The sequence below is a fragment of the Ixodes scapularis genome, unplaced genomic scaffold, assembly GCF_016920785.2.
Source record: "Ixodes scapularis isolate PalLabHiFi unplaced genomic scaffold, ASM1692078v2 PGA_scaffold7__128_contigs__length_106722199, whole genome shotgun sequence".
NCBI classification, from domain to species: Eukaryota; Metazoa; Arthropoda; class Arachnida; order Ixodida; family Ixodidae; genus Ixodes; species Ixodes scapularis.
Window position 1 is genome coordinate 103,116,090 of NW_024609882.1, and position 24,593 is coordinate 103,140,682.

The following is a 24,593-nucleotide window of genomic DNA, read 5'->3' on the forward strand; positions in this document are numbered from 1 at the left end:
GCGCACACGATCTCGGAGCACGTTGAGTGAAGCTCGCGATGCAGAGCCCAGTGATCATGGACTCAATTCCCACCCCTGCCCGTTTCGATCTGGATGAGCATCATACCGGCGTGCGGTCGTGTATCACTACTGCGTGGTGCATCTTAAAAACCACAGGCTAGCGGTTGCACCGCACTAGCTAAATTGCTCATATATAGCTGAAAGACAAGTCGCGCGTTGAGGCAGACTCAATTCGGGCTGTATAAACATACCCATAACCCATGTTTTTTCGGCAGCGTTTGTCTGCTGGTACAATTAATGTAGAGGGACATGTCCACGTCCGAGGTGGACGTCTGCGCCCAACACGTCACAGCCCTAGATATCACGGCTGGACAGCGGCATCCGGACTACTCGACTCCCAACGTCCTTGAGGACGATGCCCGTTCTGTCTGCCAAGACAATTTGCATCATCATTTGGCACCGAAGTCGTGAGCACGGAGGAAGATTATGACAGTGAAGGGACTTGTGGCCTAATACAATGACGACGCCAAAAAAGGGTTGATGTGGGGAGTACCGAAAGCAACGGTTCCCTTTCCAGCGCTCACGCAAACATCGATTGAAGAAAAGCAGCAGATGGACTCACTGTGGTAACTGCTCCAACAAGTGAACACCAAACGATAACATCACTAAATGGTCCCGAGGTGTCCCTGGCTATGTAGAAGACGTGCCCGGAAGATATACACAATGCAATATATAATGTGAGACTCAGTAGCATTGCTGTCGGCACGCGCAACAAAGAAGCCGACAAGGCGTTGCTGAAGACATCTACACTCTGTGATATATCGGTGAGGCGCTACGCTCAAATTTCAGAGTTTACGATCCACACAATTATCAAGGATGCTGAGAAAAACCTTAGCAACAACAGAATCGTGGCTCACATGCAATCTGAAATTACTGTTGGAAACGTCAGACGGCTTGGAAAGTCCACAGCCGTAAAAATAACGTTCTTGGGGAACTCGCTTCACAGCTACATTCTTCTGGGAGACGTCCGCCATTCCACCTCTCTCTTCACGGACAGACGAATACAGTGCCTCAACTGCTATGGCAATGGGGATTTCTTGTAAGCTTGCCACGGAACGTAATCGCTGTGCCCACACCCACGTCCAGACAGATAAGGTATGCCAATCACAAACTGTGAAATAGGTTAACTTTCGAGGTAACAACGGGGCAACGCCACGGTACTGACCGAGATTACAAGAAGGGCAGGATGTTTGTGCCTATACTCAAGAAGGCATTCCGTGGGATTCCAAGCCGCAAGCTCCGCCATGAACTATGAGCAGACATCTCCCAAACTTGAACTCACTGAACTCCTCAGCGCCTCTGGGGATGACCCAGTGAGCATTCAAAGTGAAATAACCGTTGACGGAAAGAAGGCAGATCCCAGAACGAGGATCACGCAATTATCGCCAACCTATGTTTGCGTCCTAAAAAAAAAGCCCCCCCCCAAAAAAAAAAAAAAAAAAAAAATAAATAAATAAATAAAAAAAAAAGAAAAAAAAGAGAACGTCGAGAGAGACAGCAAGATTCATTATCGACGATTTCGAAAGACCTGAAGATACCCCAGCGTCGATACCAAAAAACGCACATTCGTTCACTGCTCCGAAGCAAGACAGCTGTGATGCCATCATGCAGTTAATCGCAGTTAACAGAGCTGACGAAGAAGCACGTTCGGAAATGCCAGCTTCTATTCAAGAAGGTACAAACTGATGAATACCTTTTATCAGGGCTGCCATCGATGTTTCTCTCACAGTGCTGCCAACGGTAAAGACATCATGGTCACCCGCGCTCTTGGCTATAATACAAGCAGTGCACACGCAAATTCACGAATGCTAGAGAGCACGTCATCAAGGAAACAAAATACTGCAATGCAACTTCATTGGTGTACCCAAAGCGTTCACGCGGTCCGCGTAAAAGAGAGAAAAAGAGTTGTTTAGCTTTACCTTCAATCCACTAGTGGAACGTATGTCGGTTTCGAAGACGTCTTCCGAACCTCTGGCAGCACCTGTTACATCACCGCACTGGCGTTCTAGTCATCCAAGAGTCTATGACACAACCTGGAGACTTTCGACTCTCTACCTACGTTATTTAATCACAGCACGTCAGTGAGAAAGGATGGTCGCTCGCTGGCGGTATTGCTCGTTTCTGCAAGCCTACAACCATAACTTGGTGAACCTCTCACAATACACTACATATAAAGAAGAATTTCTAGCCACCACCGTTAGAATAGATGTTGAAGACTTCACTATCATCTCTGCATACGTCTCCGCTGGACCAACCAAGAACTAGGATGCAGAGGACCTGCCCTCCGTGGTGACATTAATGCGCACAACTTGGCGTCAGGGGGACAGACGAACTGCCGCAAGAGGGCGGGCGCTTGAGTTGGTAACATCTTCGCTTCGCATTGAGAACTTAAACAATGACACGGCGACATATGAGTGTAATCGACAGTGTGCTTGACGTGACGTTCATCGCACCGGACGTACAGGCACTCTGGACCGGATAACCAGACTCATGGGGCAGTGATCACGTTCCTCTACCGTAAATGCCTAAAATCAAAGCACAAGTGGTGCCGAGCCATGAACTGGGATATGTACCGGAAACACTTTGATAATGCACTCGCAGCAGGCCCTCTACAGGACCCAGCCACAGCAATTGCGAATGCTCTAAAACTTTGGAGAAAGACAATAAAAGCTCCGGTATGGAGACCCGTACCAGATCTAGAGTGTTTAAATCATTGTGCTGCACGCCAAATGGCGCAGCGAAGGGCCCGCAAAACAAACAATCCAAGGGACTGGAGCACCCACTATAAGGCTAACACGAAGTTCAGAAGACATATCCTGCGTCTTCAACGTAAGCAATGAGGAGAACTCTGCACCTCTTTCGGTTTTCCGCTCGGTCTTTCGAAGTTATGGAAGATAGCAGGGGCCTTGTCGGCCGCGAAGCAGATACAACATCCCATATCCGGACTCGTGATCGCACTTTAGAAGCCCCTGCAGAAGACACCAGAGTTGATCGCTGGCGCAGTTTCTAGGGCAATCCTGACACCCGCGGCCTACCAGGCACCAAGCTGTCATACGCCCACCACCAGCGTGCCGATGCAAATTGACTCTGATCTCACCCTAACGAAAATTAAACCCGCTCTGCGGAAGTGCACATACCGTAGCGCTCCCGAACCTGAAAGTGTGACGTACCAAGCATTACGTAATATTGATGACAAGAACCTTCACATTTTTTAGAGACGCTATATAGGGTATGGCGCATATTGGAGCTCCCAGCTGCTTGAAAGGTTTTCCATGTTAGGTCAGTCGCCATATTGAAAATCACACGCGGACCTATCTCCGTATAGGCTAATCTTCTTGACCAGTTTTGTGGAAAAGCTCCCTGAAACCCACATTCTCCGTCGTCTCATATGACAGCTTGACACACACAAGGCGCTTCCATGCCAACTCTCTGACTTCCGAGCTCATTGCTCTACGGCTGATGCCATAGGAGAGGTGGCAACTTTGTGCGAAGAAGCACGGGCTAACGGAAAAATGACATATTGCGAGTTCCTTGACATTTAGAAAGCTTTTGATGCACTACTTTATGCCACCATCCTCCAACTGCTACGTGTTTCGGCATAGCAGGTAGGGCGTATGACTATATTTGTGCGATCCTTGAAAACAGAACTTTCGACGTCACTATCGAGGGAGTTACAAGCACCACAGAAAAAGTAACGCAAGGGTACTACAAGGAAGCCTTTTAAGTCAGTTTCTATTTAACCTGGTAATGGGCTTCCTTTCTTCTACACTTCCTCCAGTTAAATATCCACTCACCCCGAGAACAAATATCAGGATATATGCTGATGACGTCGCAATCTAGACAGTCGGCCACAGTAGCAAGGCGCGCATGCCATGTCACGTTCTCCAATTCGCCTTGGACAAAACGGCAAGAAACATTTTGTCTGGGACTGCCGCTGTCTGCATCAAAGACTGCTCTGCTCTACAGCAACTCCAGCCGGCAGCAAACTGTCCAAATATCGTTAAATTTCATGGAGATCAAAAGAGGCAGGTCACACGTCTACTTGGTTCTTTTTATCGATGACCTCTTGACGTGGCGACCGGCAGTCAAACGACTCTTGGTGTAATGCCACCGGCTATTAGGCGTTCTCCGGAGTCTCCAAGCACATGGCTTACGACGTTTTTCACCGGCTGGCTTGCTCACGCTCTGCTAGGATCTCCTGCAGTCGAAGCTGCTGTAAGCACTTCCCCTAGTCAACATCCCGCGGCTCCAATTAGAAGAACTCGAACAATTTCACTGTGTGGCATTACGACTCTGCACGAGCCTCCCACCATACTCTAGAAAAATGAAAACAAGAACGAGAGCCCAAGAATACCCAGTCTCTCTTTGGCGACAAAGGGCTGCAATGCACTCCCTAATACTAATGCATACGGCCCCATCAGCTCAATATGTTATTACGAACCTGCTCGCACGAGCATGTTCACATTTCGGTCAACTTGCAGCAGAATTCTAACGCGATATCAAAGGCCCAGGAGCTCACATCCCCATCCTGCCATCGCACTCTGTGCGTTGCCCATTAAGCGTGTCGATTCATTACCAAACCTTCCCAGGAAAAAATGCATGCACCCGGTAGTCGCTCGCTCTGCCATGGCTATGGCTCTTGAAATGTAGTATGATGGTCGGCACATCGAGGTCTACGCTGATATGGGTTAGTAGACAAATAAAGGGCTCTACAACTGCTGCTTACGTGATTCCAGCCCTTGTAACAGAAAAAGCTGTTCTGAATATTGAAACGCCGTCTACGAAAGCAAAGACCGTCGCTATTCAACTTGTGCTAGGGGCTCAACAAGCAAGATCAGCGGTTGGAACAGCCGTGATTCTTACGGACTACCGTGGTGCTCTGTAACACATCGCCGACATTGATGACGCTTCTCATGATAGCCCAAAAAACCTCACATTTCGCGAATAGGCTAGAAGACGACGATTGGAAACGTGTGCTTGAATAGGCTTCTTCGCACTACGGAATCGTCGGAAATAAACTAGCTGATACCTTAGCCAAAATAGATCGCATGCTACCAACTGCTAGACACAACCTCCGTCGTTTCCATGAAGCGTATTTTCTGACCGTGCGGAACATTAGGACACTCTACCCAGACTTCAAAACAACCGGGCGACAAAAGACAACACCGGTGCCAGTCTCTAACCTAACCCGAAGAGACACGACGCTGCTACATAGGCTGCGTACCAGCAGTGCCTGCACCCAGAAAAACCAACATCGCTTCGGGAGCAGGGGCGGATCCAGAACTCGGTTTTGGGGGGGGGGGGGGGGGGGGCGGAAAATTTGTAAGGGTACTATTCTCCGACTCTTTCGTGTGCACCGGGGGGTCCCCCCATGTCAAATTGCCCTCTGAGAAGGGGGTAGGGGGGTCGACCTTGTTTGGGGGGGGGGGGGGGGCGGCCGCCCCCGTTGCCCCCCCCCCCCCCCCCCCCTTGGATCCGCCACTGTTCGGGAGGTGTGATCGCAGAAGTGGTCCCAACTGCGTTGTGTGCGGATATCAGGAAGGGGAAGAGGAATTGGACTATATATTCTGGCACTGTCCTGAGCAAAACATTGCTCGAAGGACATTTATGGCGCGTATCTAAGCCTCCGGCACGCAAGCCATTACTCGGGAATAACTATTCCTCATTATTAGCAGGCAACGTGCAGCAACGATTTTCAAAGTAGTGTTCAATTTTACCCACGAAACAGGCCTGACAGACCGCCTATAACTTCTCACATTACTTTAAGGACTGTACGGCCTACCTAGCCTACAGCAACCCTATGACGCTGGTAAGATGCCATTGATAACCGCTCACCTTGAAGCCACCGCTCCAGGCACCACCGCTTCACGCCGGTGCACAGGTGTACATAACCTCCTCTCCCTTTATCAGCTGTTGTCTGATCTGCTTTGATTTACAACCTTCCGCGCTTGCGGCAAAACTATTCTAAATAACCCTTCTCTACCCCCTGCTTTGACTCCATCTCCCTCTTGCCCATGCAAATCTTTACCCGGTGCAGAAGGATAATAGACAGTTTTAGTGGAGCGTTGCTGGACCTTACGTACGCAAGGCGCAATAGTATAGCGTACGCTAAAAATGACCTGTTTGGACCGAATTTAATTGTGCGTTACGTTTTCGAGTGAACACCGCGCATGATCTTGGTTAAATTTGCTAGAGCCGTAGAATTCCGCGTGCTTATAGCGCAACCATGCTCCTGGAAAGAAATATTGAAAATGAAAACGTGTCCAATCAATTTATTTCAAATTAAACCAAGCCACAGCTGCCTCGTCAAGCGCGCTTTTCTGCGGGGTACAGAGGCTACGAGTACGAGTGCGTAGTCAAATTCGATCACGGAGCCTCCGTCACTCGTCCCGTGGAAACGGCACCTTTTATCAATGCTATTGCGGAATGAAATTCATGACCCTGATGTCCAGTGCATAGCGAGAACTTCGGCGATTTCTTTTAGAGTCGTTCGTCCGTCGGTGATGAACTGTGGAATATGCTTAGCGTTGAGCAGATCGCAGCGTCGACGCACATTCCGAGCGGCGAACATTTTCATTGTGCGCTCCTTCGGCTGCGCGGCGATCTGATTCGACCGGGCTAGGCCCCAGAAAGAATCGCCGAGCTAAACATCACGCAATTTCACGTAACCCAGAGCCTCAAAAACACCGCGTCGCCCTTGCTGCGCCAGTCGAGGCAACCGCCATCTTGAAACTGGCGCTCTCGTTGGGGTCTGAGATCTCTCTAGAGCGTCCCGCAAGGCCGGCTAGCCAGCAACGCAAAATCCCCAGCGTTACGTGCGTGCGCAATACGCTAGCCCTTTTATTGCGTACTGCGCATGCGCACTCACGACCCGCAATTTCCTTGCGTACGCAAAGGTATAGCGTATGGTCCACTAAACCTGTCTAATATTACTCATGGGCAATAATTTTAACCCCCTTTCCCGCTTTACACATCATACCCCCCCCCCCCCCCCCCCCCTTCTTGACTAGCATCATGTTGGTCCAGGTGTGTGTCCGTCATTTCGCTTCGGAAGGCCTGTAGCTCTCATGTTTTGAACAGTGCACGTGTCTTGCTATAGAAAATAAGTTTTTGTCTTGCTTCAATTTCGCGTCATGACGCTTCCCCACCTTGCTCGCAGACGCTATGCAAGAAAACAAGAACAGGAAAGCTAAAAGGACTGCATACATATTCTGTTTATGTTGTATAGTCCTTTGGGTCGCCTTTTTATTTCGCATGGACAGGCGCTGAGAGACGCTTGTCGATGTCATGCGTGACCGTGGCTCATGCATGACGGAAAGGTAGAACACCGATTTCAGGATTGCGTTTTGTGGGATTGCAGTGCTCTTTGTCGATTTCACCAAGTATGACCAAAGCAGCCCGCATTGCCACCTTAACCATGTATCAACATCCTCGGAGCTATTTTAAAGGATACTGCTCAATGAAGTAAATGGCTACCCGAGCTGGCAAAAGCTTGGAACCAGACACTTAAACCCATCGGAAAGACGGCTGGAAAGCAATGGGGTGCCAATAGAAATGCCATCAGAATAATGACCGGCGCACTCACATCTAAATCTCTATACTTTAGTTGTGACTGAATTAACCTAAACACGACGTTAAGGAGAATCAAAGGATATTCAACAATTGTTCCCAGCACTACAGAAATACACGCCCCTCGGAGAACGACGAAAATAGGCGGGAATGAACAATATAAAAGAACAGGAAAGGTGCAGAATATCGCGCACTGTCAACGCATCGAGAAAACCAAACACGGCCGACGACTACTTGAGGTTATGGGCTACGTAACAAAAAAGATACCACCTGGAGGAAACCCTGGCAGCATGGAAACAAATTGAAATAACGAACCACAAGGGGAAACAAGGGACAGGTACAAGAGCTTTCGCTGTCGGGTAATATAATCAGTGGCTGGAAAAAGGTACACAAAAAACAGAAATAAAAGGCGAAGTCAATTACAAGAATGCTTGAGGGACGCGGCCGTTACTGTAGAATGAATAGACAAAACTGGGAGCACGTTTGGAACACAAAGCTTCCGGAGCGGATCTTAGTTAAAGAGGCCAAAATGTGAACCATCTTAAGGGGCAGCTCCCAGAGACATTAAAAAAGTTCTAAAATAAGGCTACAAAGCTTCGGTTTTTACTGACTCCAAACCGGCTTTTAGAGCGGTCAGATATAGTAGTACAAGAAACAGAGCAGATTAAAAAAAAAAATCAAGATGTTCAATATTAAACTCAGATTACAGGATTCTAGTTTAACAATTGAGTGGACACCCGGGCACTCTGCACGCCGCGAGGAGGCTCACCTCTCAAGCAGAAGCAACCGGTGAAACCCCAATTAACCCGGAAGGAAAAGCCGAAAAGTCCAAGGGAGAAATTAAACTCTGCCTCCAGTGCCTTCTGCTGACAGATTAAGACCCGATCCCACAAGGATACGAAAGTTGGGATGCTGTGCGACTAAAAATAATAATGACCAGGACAGCCTTCACACCGTCAAGGAAATCAACCTTCAGCAAAAAGGACGACGGAAAGACGCAGACCTCCCCTGCGTGCAAGGCATGCACCGCGAAATCGTTATTGGCGATGACACATGTACTTTGGACCTGCGTGAGCCTAGAATAATTTGAACAAGATGCGTGGCACTCACTATTAGCGACAGAAAATTTTGGTAGCTCCCTCCTATGATTCCCTTTCGTGACGTCGTTACCTTGCGAACAACAAATTCGATGGTGTTTGTTATTAGCATGGTGGAAGCTTGAAATCATTGCGCTCCGAAAGAAACACTGCCAACACCGTCCAAATAAAAGTTATTACATTACTCTTATTTCTGTTGATAATAATACCTTTGTTGACGTCATAGTCAGTATTCGGCCAATTCTGGAAGGTTGATTACAGCGACACTTTCGATCGCAATGGCGGTACCGCGGTGTGAGAATCACACTTCCTTGCTCCTATATGATCAGCCTCACAATAAGGCTGCTTGCTTCCTGACGTGGAAGCATGAAGTAAGGTTCTTATATCACTCTTATTTCGCAAAATTAGCCTTACTTACGCGGCGCAGACCCTAACGCGATCTGCTGTACTACGACGATAATTCAGAACAGATCCACTTTGGTGGTTACCATTGCGCCCCCTTTAGGTCGTGAAAGTTGCGAAGAGCAGCTGAAGACTGAACCCATGCCGGGGTACAGGAACAGTTCAAGAAGTTGGATTCCATAATACGTGATATAACGAGCTTTTGGGTCCATCACATCATAAAACGAAATCATAACCATAACCATTCCCCTTTTTCCATACAGCCCACAATCCCAGTCTCGCCTGCCTCAATACTCCCACGCCATAGGCAGGCGTACCTTTTATTCAATTAATGTGTTTCGTGAATGAATATTACCAACGCTTTTCACGCGTCCAACAATCCCTTGCTACTGTTCAAAACTGCCTCCACTCAGCTGACCACAGTCTCCTCTACTGAGTCCGCTAGGTTCTTTCTGTGGAATAGCTTCTTCATTCGACCCTATGCATTCTTAACCGAATAGAGGTGTGCACCCCTCGGTGGATATTTTATGGTATTGATTCACCGCTCCTCCAAGTATGCTCCCAAGCGGCTGCCTGATTGACGTGACAGCGATATTGCTGGAACATGAAGCAACCGTCCGCGAACTGCCCGACCAGTATGGACAACCTGACCAGGTTCAAAACGTCAATATATTGTGTTCTATTGAAGGCTGCACCGAGCCTGCGTAGCGGTTTCAGTCCCTGGCTTGTCACTGCACCCTAAAAGCATATTGTGGACAGCTCGCTGGCGGCCAAGTCGGGGAAGCTCATACAAACGAAGCTCTGAGCTGTCACAGGAGACCACATCCCGGCGTCATGCAGGCGCTGACGGATGATGGTCTTTGAGGTTCTTATGCTTAGGCAAGTTTTTGACCTACCGATTTCCATAAGCGGCTCATCGCAAATTGCCACCTCGATTAGGAGGTTCTGTACTTTAGACGTTCTACGAGAAGGTCGCCCTCTAGGTGCAACGTCAGTGCGTACTTAACCTAAAAAAGGCCGTTTATGATACGATCAACCATTTCCCGGCTTACTCAACTAGTTGCCGCATTTGCTGACTTCGACAATCTTGCTTGTGAGAGCCCCATTATTTGAACCCTAATTTCACATGGGATCAGAGAGGGCATATTAAAATAAACAAAAGCTTAATCAATGTCGCTTGTACCAAGTACGGAATACCATATTGAATGCAAAAATGATGGCGAAAATAGCACGGCAAATGCTAGTGTAGATAAAATTAGCCTGTATGAATTTCTTGAAAAGTTACTCCTGTGCCTGCAAGTTTGTGAAACGCAGGCATTTAGAGAAATGCATGACCGTTAAGGAAACTGAACCATAAGCTGCAAGGGATGGAGAAGAGCGGCCTATTGTTTTTTTTCACATCGTCCCTCGCACTAATGATCGCCGCACCAGATAACTTAAGTCACCAATTCCCTTTTTTACTAGCACCACGGTGACCCAAACACAAATATAAACGGCAGCTAGTTTGCATCACATGCATCACATCTGCATCACATGGGCTTGGCCTTGACCTCAGCCTTATACTACCTTGAGAGCCAGGCAGAAAAAAGCGGCCGTTCAGCCCAATAATCTTTGAAAAACTAATTTCATCAATTATTTATACCGAACGGTACTTTAAATCGTAATTTCTTCAAAGTACTAATCAACCTTTTATTTGGGTCCGCGAGCTTTAAGCGTTCATAAAATGAAAGTGAAACGAACTCTTGCTGCGTGTCGCAGCTTTACCCTTTTTCCAGGGCTGAGCTGGAAAACGGCACCGTGCGGTTCTCGGGACTGTCCGGCTACATGCTGGATCTTCTTCAACAGAGCATGGGATTTAGGTGCGTTTTTGACCGTTTCTTAACACCCGTTTTAGGGACTAGCACCGGCGCTTAGACGCCTCGTTTAATCTACCGGAAACTGGAGGGTTCACCACGTCTTCAAATGTAGTCACTCGAGTTACTCTTGATGGCTTTATAAATGTGTCATAGATGTGCCTGCCGTAGTCCTGTATATGGCAGGGCAGCAGGGGTGGAGGGTGAAAACGCGTGTTCTACACTAGGTCACTCTGCAGTAAGACAGCTCACGAAAGCCTCACCAACCAGAATTAGGGGCGCTAGGATGAAAGCGAGCTTCACGTCTGCTCGCATTTCTTAGCCAGTATTTCTACAAAGAACCACCAGGACCGCGACATCTGGCAGCATGACACGCCGGCTCTTGTGACGTAATTTGTCACCCCTTTGGAACCCTTGGGATGCATTGGGGGAAGAAGGCGTTCAAAACACAAGTCAAACACGCGCTCGAGGTACCGAATCTAAACTTTTCTTAAATAGCGTTTTTTCCTGGTGAGCTTTAGCTATGTCCCAGTGAAGCACCGATAAATTAATTTATCGGAACGTCATCAGCTAGATTGAGTGAGGGCTTTAGTGGTCAAGCCCGCTGAGTATAGGGGCTGAAATATAGTTTATTCTCTCCATTCAATGTGTGTGTTTGGGGAGGGGGGGGGCAATTGAAAAACGTATTTTACATCAAAGTAAACATAAGCGAGGCATTTTTTACCTTAACATGAGACGCCGAATTCCTCACAAAATTGGCATTCAACTGGAGGCAACTATTTGCGTAAACAATATTCGCACACAGTTCCTTCAATTACCTACTACTCAGGTATGCCATGCAATTTTATACGGTAACCCCCCCCCCCCCCCCCCCACTAAAAAAAAGAAAAAGACTTCCTGTGAATCCTAAATCTGCACCTAACGCCTGCCTAATACAGCTTAGCCCGACATTTAGCTGTGTGCAGAGATCTGCCAGCCGGAGACGTCTAGAATGCTCCCTGTTAAGATATGGCTAAGATTTTCATCCACGGCATTTTTTAGCATCAAATGTTTTTTATTACACCTTATTACACCGAACTATTTTTCCGGATTCTTTCGGAGGGCATTTCACCTCATAACGCAGCCAGCCCGCTCTCGATAGCTGGCAGCATTAAGCATGTATGGGCGATTTCCATATTGAGCGCTTGATGAAAATTCTTTGATGAATGATGGGGTAAAAGGTTAGGCATTAACGACACAATTGTACATCTGCAAAATAAATAACGCACTTTTAATACGCAGGGTGTATTTCATAGTTTTACCAATTTGGTTTAAGAAAGCCGTGAAAGCTACACTAGTTGGGTATTTGCAGCCGCGTTATACTGCCAGGGGACATAATATAAGGGCTAATTGTCACGATAATTCATATAGCTTATTAGTAATTGATGAATAACTTTTATTTATTGAGAATAAACATATGGTTCTAGATAAAGGCTTGTTGAGCGCGATCGTAGATCAGTAAATTAGTAAATTCTAGAAATATTTGGAACGCGTGGGATATGCCGTGGTGCGCTAAATTCCCCTCGTGCAACAGGTGCAAGGCCCGCGCCGTGAAACCGCGGACAACACCACCGCGGGCTTACCTTCTGTGTTTTCGCGCCGGCAGCCTTGGGCTTGTTTGTGAGGGTGCAACATGGATCACCAACTAGCCCAAGTGCATACCCTTCTACAGCTTTGGGTTTATTGCACGTTAGGGAATCTTAGCGCACTACCTGCTTCCCTCGTGCTCCACTTTTTTTTCTAAGTTTGTGACTGGAACCATATGTTTATTTTCACTTATTAAGAAAGACAATACCAAGTTTTTTGTTAAATATTCGACATAAAGAGATCATTAGCTCATAATAATATGTCTCCCTGGCCATATAACTCACTTCCAGAAACCACGATAGTTTAGCCAGTGCGTTTTTTTTCTTTACAATCTGTAAATCCTAAGAAAAGAAACACGTTGTTAAAAGTATAGTTAAGATGCTTTTACATCTATATCTTTGGGTGGCCAGCTTCACACGTACATTAACTCTGCTGCTGCCGCCAGCCGTCGCTAAAAAAAAAAAGATTAATAGCAACACATGATAAGAATACAGGATGCAAACATGAAGTTTTATAAGTGTGATCCTTCTCCTTCGGGGGAAAATGTAAATACGTAAATAGGTAAATACCAGGGTATGTATAGCTATAATAATAATCTCTTGCTGTAAAATATAATCATCAAAAAAAAATAAAAAGAAAAACAAAAATTACAATGCTCTCTGCCTCCCCCCCCCCCCCCCCCCTCAAAAAAATAATTAAGGCGACAGACAAATAAGAAATAAAATGAAAACATACATGAGAACGCCAAGATACGTAGAAATACATAACTAATTTTAAAAAGAAAATCAATGAAAGAGAATAAAATTTTAACATTGTTTCCAATTCATTTTCTTATATATTCCAGTACGAAATTTTTAAAGAAGACAACTTCCTCGTCGTCAAGAACACAGAAGACTAGAGGCAGGACCAAGCGGAAAAACAATTAATAACTTAATACCAAAGGAAAAAAAAAACGAAACACAAATACTCATAATTGCTCGCAAGAATCTCCAAGTTCGTTCCAATGCCAACGTTCAGCTGTCTCCCTGTTTTTCTTTTTAATTGGATTTAAGGACTAAAGAAACGTTTGGTCAATTACGGCCCTCATTTTTTTATATTATATTGGATCAAACCTGTTATACCGTCAGGTGGTGCAGGTAGAGAGAAACAGTTTATTTTTTTTATCTCTCACTTAGAAATTGAGTAATTGAGCCCACTCAAATTATACAGTAATTATTCAAATCTTTTTGTAGGCTTTTCAGTATTATTTTAAAAATACCGCGAAAGCTACCGTACCGCTCTCTGTGCAGCGCAGTTACATGGCAGTGGGGACATCAAATAGGGGAATTATTCTAACTATAAGTCCTCTAACTCACTAAAATTTAGTAACAATTTTTTTTACTATGTGAAAATAAGCGTATGGCTTGGCTCAGAAGCTAGCTGAGCGTCATCCCAAAACCACTGAATCAAAACGTTTAGAAAGACTTTGAACACATGGGGATGCCCGGTAGCGCAGTGAAGTCGTCACTCGTTCAGCAGGCTCAAAGCTGACGACTCGAAAACACGGATGTTGGCACGCGGTGGTGTTGGCCGTCCCCAGTCATCTCTTTGACAAATGCTGGATCGCGTTTGCCCGCTCCGCGAATGCGGCCACTGACGGCCATTCTGTTTGGTAGAGTTATATTACCTCTAGCCAAGGTACAGCTGCTGCAGCCGCTATCATCCATACATGGCAGACAGCGTAGTGGCAGTTGTGGGGGCAGGCTGCCATCAAAATAGCGTGGGTGATAATTCGTGCTTGATCGAAATTGTTTGACGAAAGATATTTTTGAAACCCTACGTGAACGGTAGCCCGATCTTTGAGGACCCGGTGAAACTCTCACGAAATCTCAGCAAAGGGGAAAAGCAGCACAGCACGTATCGAAAGTCGCATCGAAAGAAGCATCGAAAGAAGCATCGAAAGCAGACGCCGGTACTATGGTGCCTGGAACGCGTCTCCGACTGGTGTGTTTACCGCGGCCAAAAAAGTGGTCCCTCGATTTCCGCCTGATGACGTCATAAAAGTGTCATGTTGTCGCCGGTCGCGACCCTGGCGGCGTCCCAATAGTTGTAGTACAAATAGCAGACGCCTGTTCTGCTGCATGTCGCTCTCTACTGTGACAGTCCACGGAAGCTAGAGCAGCCGGAAGTTGGGACGCCTAAAGGGACGCCGCGACGACAGCGACACTTGTGTTTGCTCGTGCTTTTCGCCAGCATTTCTACGGCCAACCGCCAGGATCGCGACAGGCAACAGCATGACACTCGCGTCATTTGTTGCCACATTGGGACCACTTTTGATGTATGGGCGGGATAGGACGCTAAACACACCAGTCGAAGACGCGATCTAGGCACCATACCTGTACGGAGCAGGGTGTAAGATAGACAGGTGGGGAAATGGCCCAGAGAAGCCTACAGCAGTGCCGTGACCGGATTGTGTACTCGTCTGCTTGTGGGTACCCCCGTTTTGCGACAGATGGCGCTGCGGCGAGAGGAAAAAAAATTGGAATCGGATTTGCTTGGAACTCTATGGGAGAGTGCATAAAATAGACCGAGAGCACGACAGTCCTCCATTGAAAATCCATGAGAAACCATCTCAGGCAGTTTAGCCGGTCGCCACCGGTCGCCCACCCGGAGTGAGAGTTCGTGGTGCTCCACATGCAGGGTGCGGCCGTAAAAACTTTCAAATTTGGGACGCCTAGCAAAAAACGAATTTCAAACGTACATACCTGAAATTGGGCACACGAACGTCGTTTATTCCAAAGTTTTTTGTCTATTTTTTTCAGACGTCAACTCTGGACTAGCGAATTATTAGAAAGATAACAAAAATGGCAGACGTGCATTTCCTATGGCCTATACCCGCCCGTTCGCCGTCTGCTATCTAATTCGCGACGCCGCTCCCAGATGGCGCACTGAACGCAAAAACGAGGGAAACGCCGCACGAAAGGCTGGTGTCGGGCGAGATAATCGCGATAAAAAGTGATTTTACCGAAATATGTGAACGATTATGCCCTTTTACTTGAAATTTAGAAACTGGCGGACGCCCTCGTTTAATAAAAATATGTTCTAAAGCAGACGAACGTGTGTCTTCCTTTGTCGTCTGCTTATCTGTTGACACGTCCGTTCCCGGTGAAAGCTCAACTTTGGAATCAAGAGTGCCGCTGCTGAGGCATCTTGATGGTTCCTATTTATTGTTTTTGTTGCACTACCTTCCGCAGTTATTATCAAAATATTTTCCGCGCCGCCCTGCCATGCCGCAATACTCGGCAAGTGAGTGTGCCCAGGCAGTCAAGTGGTACGTGGAGCGGAACTCGGTGGCCACAGCACAACGAAAATTTCGCACTGCATTTCATCAACGCCCGCCTTCACGCCCGACTGTTTTGAGTTGGGCGGATCGTTTTGTGAGTGGAGAAGACTTTAAAAAGAAGAATCCAGTCAGTGAACGTGAGAGCCTGCTGAAAAATGAGGAGCTCATTGAAGCGGTGCTTGCTGTCTTCGAGAGCGACCCGCAATTGTCAACAAGACGAGCAGCTGTAAATAAATGATCTCGTCGCATCATGGTGTCTTCTTGCTTGCATGACGATCTGTCAGAACTTGACTCGAAACAGGTAATTTCAACAATCGTTCATATATTTCGTTCAAATACCTTTCTATCGCGATTATCTCGCCCGACACCAGCCTTTCGTGCGGCGTTTCCCGCGTTTTAGCGTTCAGTGCGCCACCTGGGAGCGGCGTCGCGAACCATATCGCAGACGGCGAACGGGCGGGTACAGGCCATAGGAAATGTACGTCTGCCATTTTTGTTATCTCTCTAATAATTCGCTACTCCAGAGTTGACGTCTGAAAAAAATAGGCAAAAAACTTTGGAATAAACGACGTTCGTGTGCCCAATTTCAGGTGTGTATGTTTGTAATTCGATTTTCGCTAGGCGTGTCAAATGTGAAAGTTTTTACGGCCGCACCCTGTAGATGGCGCCACAGAAAAAGAGAAAACCGAGAAGGACACAATCCGGTCGCTCATTTGGCTTTCGTTTCCCCACCTGTCTATCTTACACCCTGGTACGGAGTCTGTTTTTGAAGCGAGCTGCGCTGTTTTTCCCCGATGCTGCGCTTTCGTAGAACTTTCGCCGGGTCCTCAAAGATGAGACTACCGTTCACGCCAGGTTTGAAGAATCTGCTTCGTCGAACAACTTCAATCGAGCACGAAATATCACCCACTGTACAGTGTACTAGATCTACGGCTATTTTCTGGCAGCCTGCCGCCATTGCGCTGTCCGCTACGTTACTATGATAGCTAGAGATGATATAACCTTACCAAAAAGATGGCCGACCGTGGCCGCATTCCCGTCCATAGGTGGAGCTGGTCAAACGCGATCCAGAAAATAGACGTAGAGACCAGCGGCCGTCCCCGTTTTCGCACCGCTATTCTCGCGCGTCTTGCACAAGTGGGAACTTTAGCGCACCCCTGCATTTCTCACGCGCTCCAACTCTTGCGAAAGTTGACAGATTTAGTGTTCTTCTTTTACACTCAGGCAATTCCATATTGGAACCGTATGTTTCTTTTCACTAATTACAAAGTTAATAACCAAATTTATTTAATTATTCGACTTATCGTGAGGATTAGCCAATAATATGTATCCTCCTGTTTGTCTAACTGAACTGCACAAACCACCTCAGTGTAGTTTACAAAGTTTTTAAACATCTCCGTAAAAAAAAAAAAAATATTTAAAGTATATAGATTATTATGAGGTCCTCACGTCACGCCGCAGCGGTGGCACTGCTGTTTGCGGTGTGCATGCTCAGACTCTTCTCTTCACGTGAATCTCTGGTTTCTGCGCACGCGCATTGCCCTCCTCGTTTTAGTAAAAGCCGGCTTATTTGTAAACAGCGCGTTGGCCTTCCGTTTTTCATTCAAACTAGGATAATTTTGGGTTATTAATGTTTGCCACTGGTGTCGACCTATAACGCGACGTATTCTATGGAGGTTTGTTAGAACGGCGTCCTCAAACACTCAAATTTCACCGTCAGTTTAGCTACGCGGCCACTGTGGTGGAGCTTGAGTGTTCCTGCTCGTGCGAGAACCTCAGTGCGGCTCGGAATACAACGGAACAAGCCGTATCCGTCACTGCCACCGGCCCCCTTTTACGGTACTCCTGTGACGCATGCGTCACGTCACGCGTAGGTCGAACGCTGGGAGCGAAAGTCAGGGCGGATAGTAGACGCCTTGGTTCGTAAAACTCTCAGGCTGGAAACTAAAGGCACCTCTTAAGCCGAGGTCACACTGCTCATACATCGTACAAAAAGCAGTGTGCAAACACGAGTCAGCGCAATATCCGTGGTTCGAAGGCCGCGTGCCACGTTTTCTCCTTGAACTCATTGCTACGCGGCATTTGAAACACAAATCTCGTGGTGACTCGCGTTCCAATCAGTTTGCAGACTGTCTTTCATGTGTTGTTAGACCCTTTTAATGGCAAACGCCACAAAGCGGTGCTCCAGTCTTCGACGTCACAGAGAACTTCCGGTTCATAAAATGAATGAAAAAAAAAAAGCCTTTTACGTTGCTGCTTGAAATGCCTATGAAACTTTTGACCACCGTTTTTTTTTTCAGGTAAATGACAAAAGAGCGAGGCAGCGCGGATCTGTAAAAATGCTTCGTATATTCTTGTAGACCAACTTGCCTCTTCCAGGACGTTCAACTGTTTTAGTCAAAGGGCCTCGTTAAATCTCTAACTTCTTTGTCCGTGTAACATTTCTGCTGTCTAGCACTGCTGACATAAGCAAGCTCGACAAGCTTGCAAAGATGGAGTGACCGGAATTCGCTTGGGACGCAAACGGCAGTTCATGTTTGTAAACAGTAAAAGGGTCTTAAAGCAGTGTGGTCCCGGCTTTATGCTACATTCATGCTGCCTTTCAAATCGCAACCGGAAAGCGGATCTGCTCGATCTCATCATCAACTGCGCGTGAAACTGCACTGAATCCCTAAAGGCTGGTTCACATATTTGCAACGGTTGCGTTCGCATGCAACCGAAACGACCGTAACAACCAAAACACCGTAAAAACCGTGACTCATGGATGGCTTCGCGAACCTACTTCTTGCATCGCTTGCCATGCTGCGTACGGCGAACACTTGTCCCGGTGACTGTCGTTACAGTCGTTTCGGTTGCATGCGAACGAAACCATTGCAAATGTGTAAAGCAGCCTTAAGGGAGGCTGTGGTTTAAGCAACCGAGTTTGCAACCGCTCCTCGAATGTGGTTTAGCTGCCAGTGTAAATGAGGCATTAGTAAGGCATGCAAATCGGATGAAGTATACACGCCAAGTGCAAAATGTTGGTGCCAAGCAGCCATAATGCCCGGGTCCCACTAGATTGACTGATAGCAACAACCGCCACCGGCAAATCTTAAGCACGTACATCGTGTTCACCAAGATACCTTGACAGGCTTTCAATCTATCAGTGCTCGCGAAGTAAAGGCCGGTTCACGCATACAGCGGAGCGCTCAGTTAGCGCTTCATGAGCGCTGGAAGCAGCGCTCATGTGGCACCGACCTACGAGTGACGTAGGGCTCGGCTAGCGCTTCACAAGCGCTCCAGTAGGCGCTTGGTTGGCGCTCCAGAAGCGATTCAGTAGGCGCTCGGTTAGTGCTTCAGCAGCGCAGTGTAACCGCTTATTCGCACTGGAAGCGGATCCGCGTTCGCAAAGCGGTTGCGAACGCGGTTGTATAGAGATCCAGTACGATTGCACGCGCACTTGATGTCATCGAGTGCGGGTAGAATTGTACTGGATCTTTATACAACCGCGTTCGCAACCGCTTTGCGAACGCGGATCCACCCCCAGTGTGAATGAGCGGTAAGCGCTCTCACGTGCTCGCTGCTGTCGAACAGCGCGTGCACGGCGATTCCGTTGTTGTTTTTCCTTTGGTGGTGAAAGAAGAGGAAGTAAAAGAACCGCTTTCCAATCAAAGGGTCCAGCAGACGATCCAGAGTCATGAACTCTGAGCGACTAATTGATTGGGCACGACCTCATCGCTTTCTATTAGATACGCGTCACCCTGGTTTCAAAGACACACAGTTAAAAAAAATCACCTTCGGAAGACCTCTGTGTCTCGGTCCCTCAGCCTGAGAACAAGGCTCGCCGGGGACCCGTCTGTATCTCGGTTGCGAAAAATTTCGCGCGCCCAGAAGATTCTTCTGGGCGTTAAGTCGTCCACACACATACACACTAATTGCTTATGTAAAAGCATTTGTCGCGTTTCTATTTCAGCGTCCCACATGTCCGCCATGGTACTTGTGATGCACACCCAACTACAGGAACCGGAACTGCAGTGCACGCGCTAATTCACAGCAGTAACCGCCGTAAAAGAAGCGCCAACAAGGTGCTACTCAAGCGCTAAGATTGCGCTACAAATTCGGTAATCGTTCGCTATATTAGAACTAAGCCACGCGCTTGGAAGCGCCACATGAGCGCTCTCTAGAGCACTCACGTAGCGTCAACTTAGCGCTCCGCTGTATGTCGGAACTGGCCTTAAACTCGAGTGATTGCTAGCCTGCCAAATATACATTGGCATGCTTGCTGCATCTGCTTCACGTTGGTCAGTGTTAGTTGTTTTTATTTGTTGCTTTAGTGGGGACTGGACCACCCGAGTCTCGTTACACGACAGATAGAAGCAATCGACACCGACGTGCGGCACGCACGCGAAGGTACCTATGGCAGACTTGCAATTTCTTGGTGCTCGTGGAGTAAACACGAGTGAATGCAAGCCTACCAAGGATACCTTTGTGTGCTTTATGCTCGTGCCTGCTGCTTGTTGGTGTCAGGTGTTTTTGCCCGTCGCTCTAGAACGACTCGGCCTAGAGTTCCTGTAGAGGCTCCCTACGGAAGCCAGAGTTGCGCGTTCATCCCCGTAGCGCCGTCTTTCCTGCACGGCATGTTGATCCTGCTCTTCACGTGACTGAATTCGACGAATAGCGGCGCCGCGCGTTCGAGGCGCGCGACACGCTCAAAAGCAGGGGTACGTACTGTCGGGACGCGTGCAACGTCTACTTTCCTGCATGGCATTTGATCCGGATCCTCACGTGATCGGATCACGGCGAGTAGCGGCGCGGCGGCACGTCGAAAACAGACGCACAACTCTGTCTCCCGTTGGGAGCCTATACAGGAACTCTAACTCGGCCATCAAAACGTGTTGTTGAGTTTGTTGTATTAGCGGCGAGATGTTTTGGTGGCGCCCTCCTACGGTTTCCTCTCGTGGCGTCATTATCTCACGAACTAGATCGACGGTGTTTATAATTAGCATAGTGGAAGCTTGAGATCATTGCGCTCTGAAACGAACACTGCCAACACCGTTAAAATTAAAGTTCTTGCATCGCTCTTATTTCTGTCGATGAGAAAACCTTTGCTGACGTCATAGTCACCATTCGACCAATCGTGGAAGGCCGACCACAGTGACGCCTTTGATCGCTCACGTCGCCAATAGCGCCAGCACCTTGCTGAGGGCAATATGACTTTTGCGTTGATTGCAATTACGGAGCTTCTGCTTGTTTCTCTGCTCAATCGAGCGTCCGGGCCCCAAAAATATGGGCCAATGGGAGACTGACCGTGTCAAACAGGCTGAGAAAGTGGCCTTTTTTTTTTCTCTCTAGGTACAAGGGCATTCTACCTCCTGACAGCGTCTGGGGTGGAAAGAATGCGGATGGTGAATGGGCGGGCCAGATTGGGATGGTCGTACGAAATGCAAGTACACCCAAACTGCATTGGCTCCGCGTTAGCTTGATCATTGATCCAGACTTGGGCAGTGCACCTACTAAAGAGTTGGAACTGATCAGTCGGTGGCTTTTAATTCACAAATTAGTTGGGTATTCGGTCTAATGCGTAGGGTATCAATGTTATAAAAGCGTTCCAACGTTTATTTATTATTTAATATTACTACATCTCCGGATAGAGATAGTATAGGGGTGGTGAAATAGTAGTGCAAGCAAAAAACAAAAAACGTAACAGTGTCAGAAGCGTTATGACATTACATTATGCATTTCGGGAAACAATTTATGAGAGTCTTATGTTCTTAAACGTGTACTTGCTCAGATATTTGCGTTTGAGTTTGAGGGAGGGCCTTAGGACAGCGTATTGCTGCTTTCTACAAGATCGTTGCTATTAAAACCGATGTCCGCAAGACGCGTTATGACATTGGTTACAATCAGAAGAAAATATCTGAAACAGTGTTTACAAATGCAGAAACGTTGCAGTTTTAACGAGGTGATTTTGTTTTATTCTTGCACGACACAAGGGGGCACAAGCTGATCTTTTGCTGTGAAACAAGCCAGACAAATCGGTGCCTGCAAATAGAAAGCTCAAACCTCAGCAGATCAGATTCACCGTGTGTAATTTCAAGACTTTCTCTTCCTGTAAAAAAGCGAACAAGACACTTGCCGAAATTAACGACGAACTCATCCGCAGACGATCGAGTTAGCGACACTATTTACTTGTGGCGCCATCTCCCGATAGGTACATCGAGCAGGAAACGCACTATGCTGTCTGCTCGCGACGCCTATCGCGCCTATTTCAAGTAAATAGCGTCGATAACTTGGTCGTCTGCAAGTGTGCCCAATTTTGGCATTGGTAAATTCATTGCTATCGTTAAAAAAAGAAAAAAAAAACGAACAAATTACGCTGTGAACTTTTTTACGGTTAACCTCACCTGATCAATGCCTATTCGGTAAAAGCTTGAGCTTTCTATCTGCAGGCGCTGATTTTTCTGGCTCGGTATAAAGTGGAAGAACTGCATGTGCCACCCTATTCAGTCAAATGCCATGGGGTGATGTGGCAGAAGTAAATAAGTGGAATGAAAGCAAAGGTTACACTCTCTACAGATATCAGATTGCAAGCTAAGCAATCATTGAAAAGTCACAAACACGGTAGCTTGTTTTTGTTTTATCATGAAAGATGATTGTATGCATGGTGTAGCATTTTTTCATCCGGACAGGAACCTGTCATAGCATGGCATCGAAAGGGGTCGAGAAGGTTCGTGTTATGCCTTCCATAGAGCTCTCCGTGAGCGAACTGGATCTTTTTTATTTAGTTTTTAATTGTTCAGATTCTGTAGTCATCTATAGCAATGAGAGTCTCGGGCATAATTTTCCTGTCAGATTCATAACTAACACACTACTCTTGTTTTTCGGCACCAGTAGCCTGGTAGTTTCGTCACCGCACGCGTCACAGTTAACTGTGACGCGTGCGGACGCGCACGCTTGCGCGTGTATTTGTGCTTTCTCTTCGTCAGAATTTTCCATAGTGACCTTTCCAGCGCTTATCATCTGGAGAAAACTTCCGAGTCATAAGGCTGCGCGTGTTAGCCTGGCGTCTAATATTTCGCGGTCAAGACCTACTGCTGATGCTCAGAGTGCGTGAACAAAGATAATGCCGCGCGCGGGGCCATTCTTGCAAGAATATATGTTTTTGCTCTTACATATATAGATCAAGGCATCATTCGGTCAGCGGTCCCATTTTGTTCCCAAATACTATTAAGTATTTAAAGAAAGGATAGCGTGTAGTGTACCTTCGCGCACGGCGGTACCGTGGACGTGGCCTTTTAGGTGGCACTTCGATCAGCGCAGGAGTCGGACCTGGCCCTTGGGCCGGTGACTCCTACGGAGCAGACTTTCTCGGTAGCAGGGCCCCTCCCGTACTACTTCGACACCGAGGCCGGACACGCGGCGGGAAGACTCTCGAGCCACGCCACCAATGTCTTCGGATACATCGGTGGCTTCGACGCACAGGTATGCCAGGCAGAAGGCCAAAAAATGCATGAGGGAGTGCATGAGATCTGACCGTTGGTTTGATGACATGTGCCCTTAATTCTATAATACGGCAATGATATGGTCAATAGTGTCATATAAAATGACTAATCTTGATATGATAGGCTAATCCTTTTGTTTGCAGGCGTGAAATTTAATTTGATGTGCATGGTATTTCTAAACTACTAACCAAAATAAAGCAACGTTTACCGACTGGTAACGAGGAGATTCCAAAAACTGTTTTAGAACCTTGTGCTAAAATTATTTCTTTAACTCTGTCATTATACTTACTGTATACTTAAAGGAGCTGTGCAACAATTTTTGTACTGTGCACAAATACCGCTTAAAACGGATCCCTAACGTTAATGACCTATGAAACACGCGTTCGTTTTTCACCCCACGCAATAGAAGTCCCAGTAAACAATTTAAGAAAAACGAGCAGCGTTCACCCCCTCAACTCGCAGCCAGAACAAGCGGCCACGTGATCTGGAGCCGATTATATGCCGCCAGTGTTGACCATAGCCACGCGCTGGGGTTGGCAAAGTGCAGGACACGCGCTGAGTTGCAGACATTGTTATGGCTCGGCTGTTGTCGTCGTTGCAGCGATTGGACACGGGTCACAACCCGAATGCTTCTCGAGCTAGCAATTGTCACGAGCCCAAGTCGAGTGCCCACGCAATGCTCGGGTCCAATCTATGAACTGCATTCAAATATCGTCACTTGGGTGTACTGTGATCCCCGAGTTACGTCATCAAATTTCGCAAAGGAGAGATTGAATGAAAATGATCGCTTTTGTCCTTGAAATTACACCGCAACAAAGGAGTTTCTTGGCCAGTGGCGTTGCGTGTGAGTATCCTTGAGTCCCAGGTGTGCCAGTAAGCTCGTGTAGAGAGAAAAACATTGCAATTGAATATCGTTACACAGCTCCTTTAAATTCTGATTCTTTACCACTTGACTGGAAGCCCTCAAATTTTGTCCCGATTCACAAGTCTGTTGCCAAAAATGTGGTTGAGAACTACAGGCCTGTTTCTCTCACAAGCAAATCCTGTAAAACAGTGGAACACGCAGCTTACACCAGTCTCATAAATCATCTAGCTATAATTATTTATTTTATTCCGAAACCACATGGTTTCCGCTCCAGGTCATCCTGCACCACGCAGTTAACGGAATTTTATCCTGATATAG

General features: G+C 47.1%; 1 protein-coding gene across 1 annotated transcript in view; it reads left to right on the top strand.

Annotated features, from left to right (window-relative positions):
• Positions 1–309: 309 nt before the first annotated feature.
• The window catches only part of LOC8034814 (glutamate receptor-like), a 48,071-nt gene continuing 23,787 nt past the window's right edge, over positions 310–24,593 (top strand). Inside the window, exons 1-3 of the mRNA XM_042286322.1 lie at positions 310–467; positions 21,261–21,351; positions 23,229–23,390. Of these exons, the coding sequence (XP_042142256.1) occupies positions 310–467; positions 21,261–21,351; positions 23,229–23,390 (411 nt within the window). The remainder of the gene's footprint in view (positions 468–21,260; positions 21,352–23,228; positions 23,391–24,593) is intronic.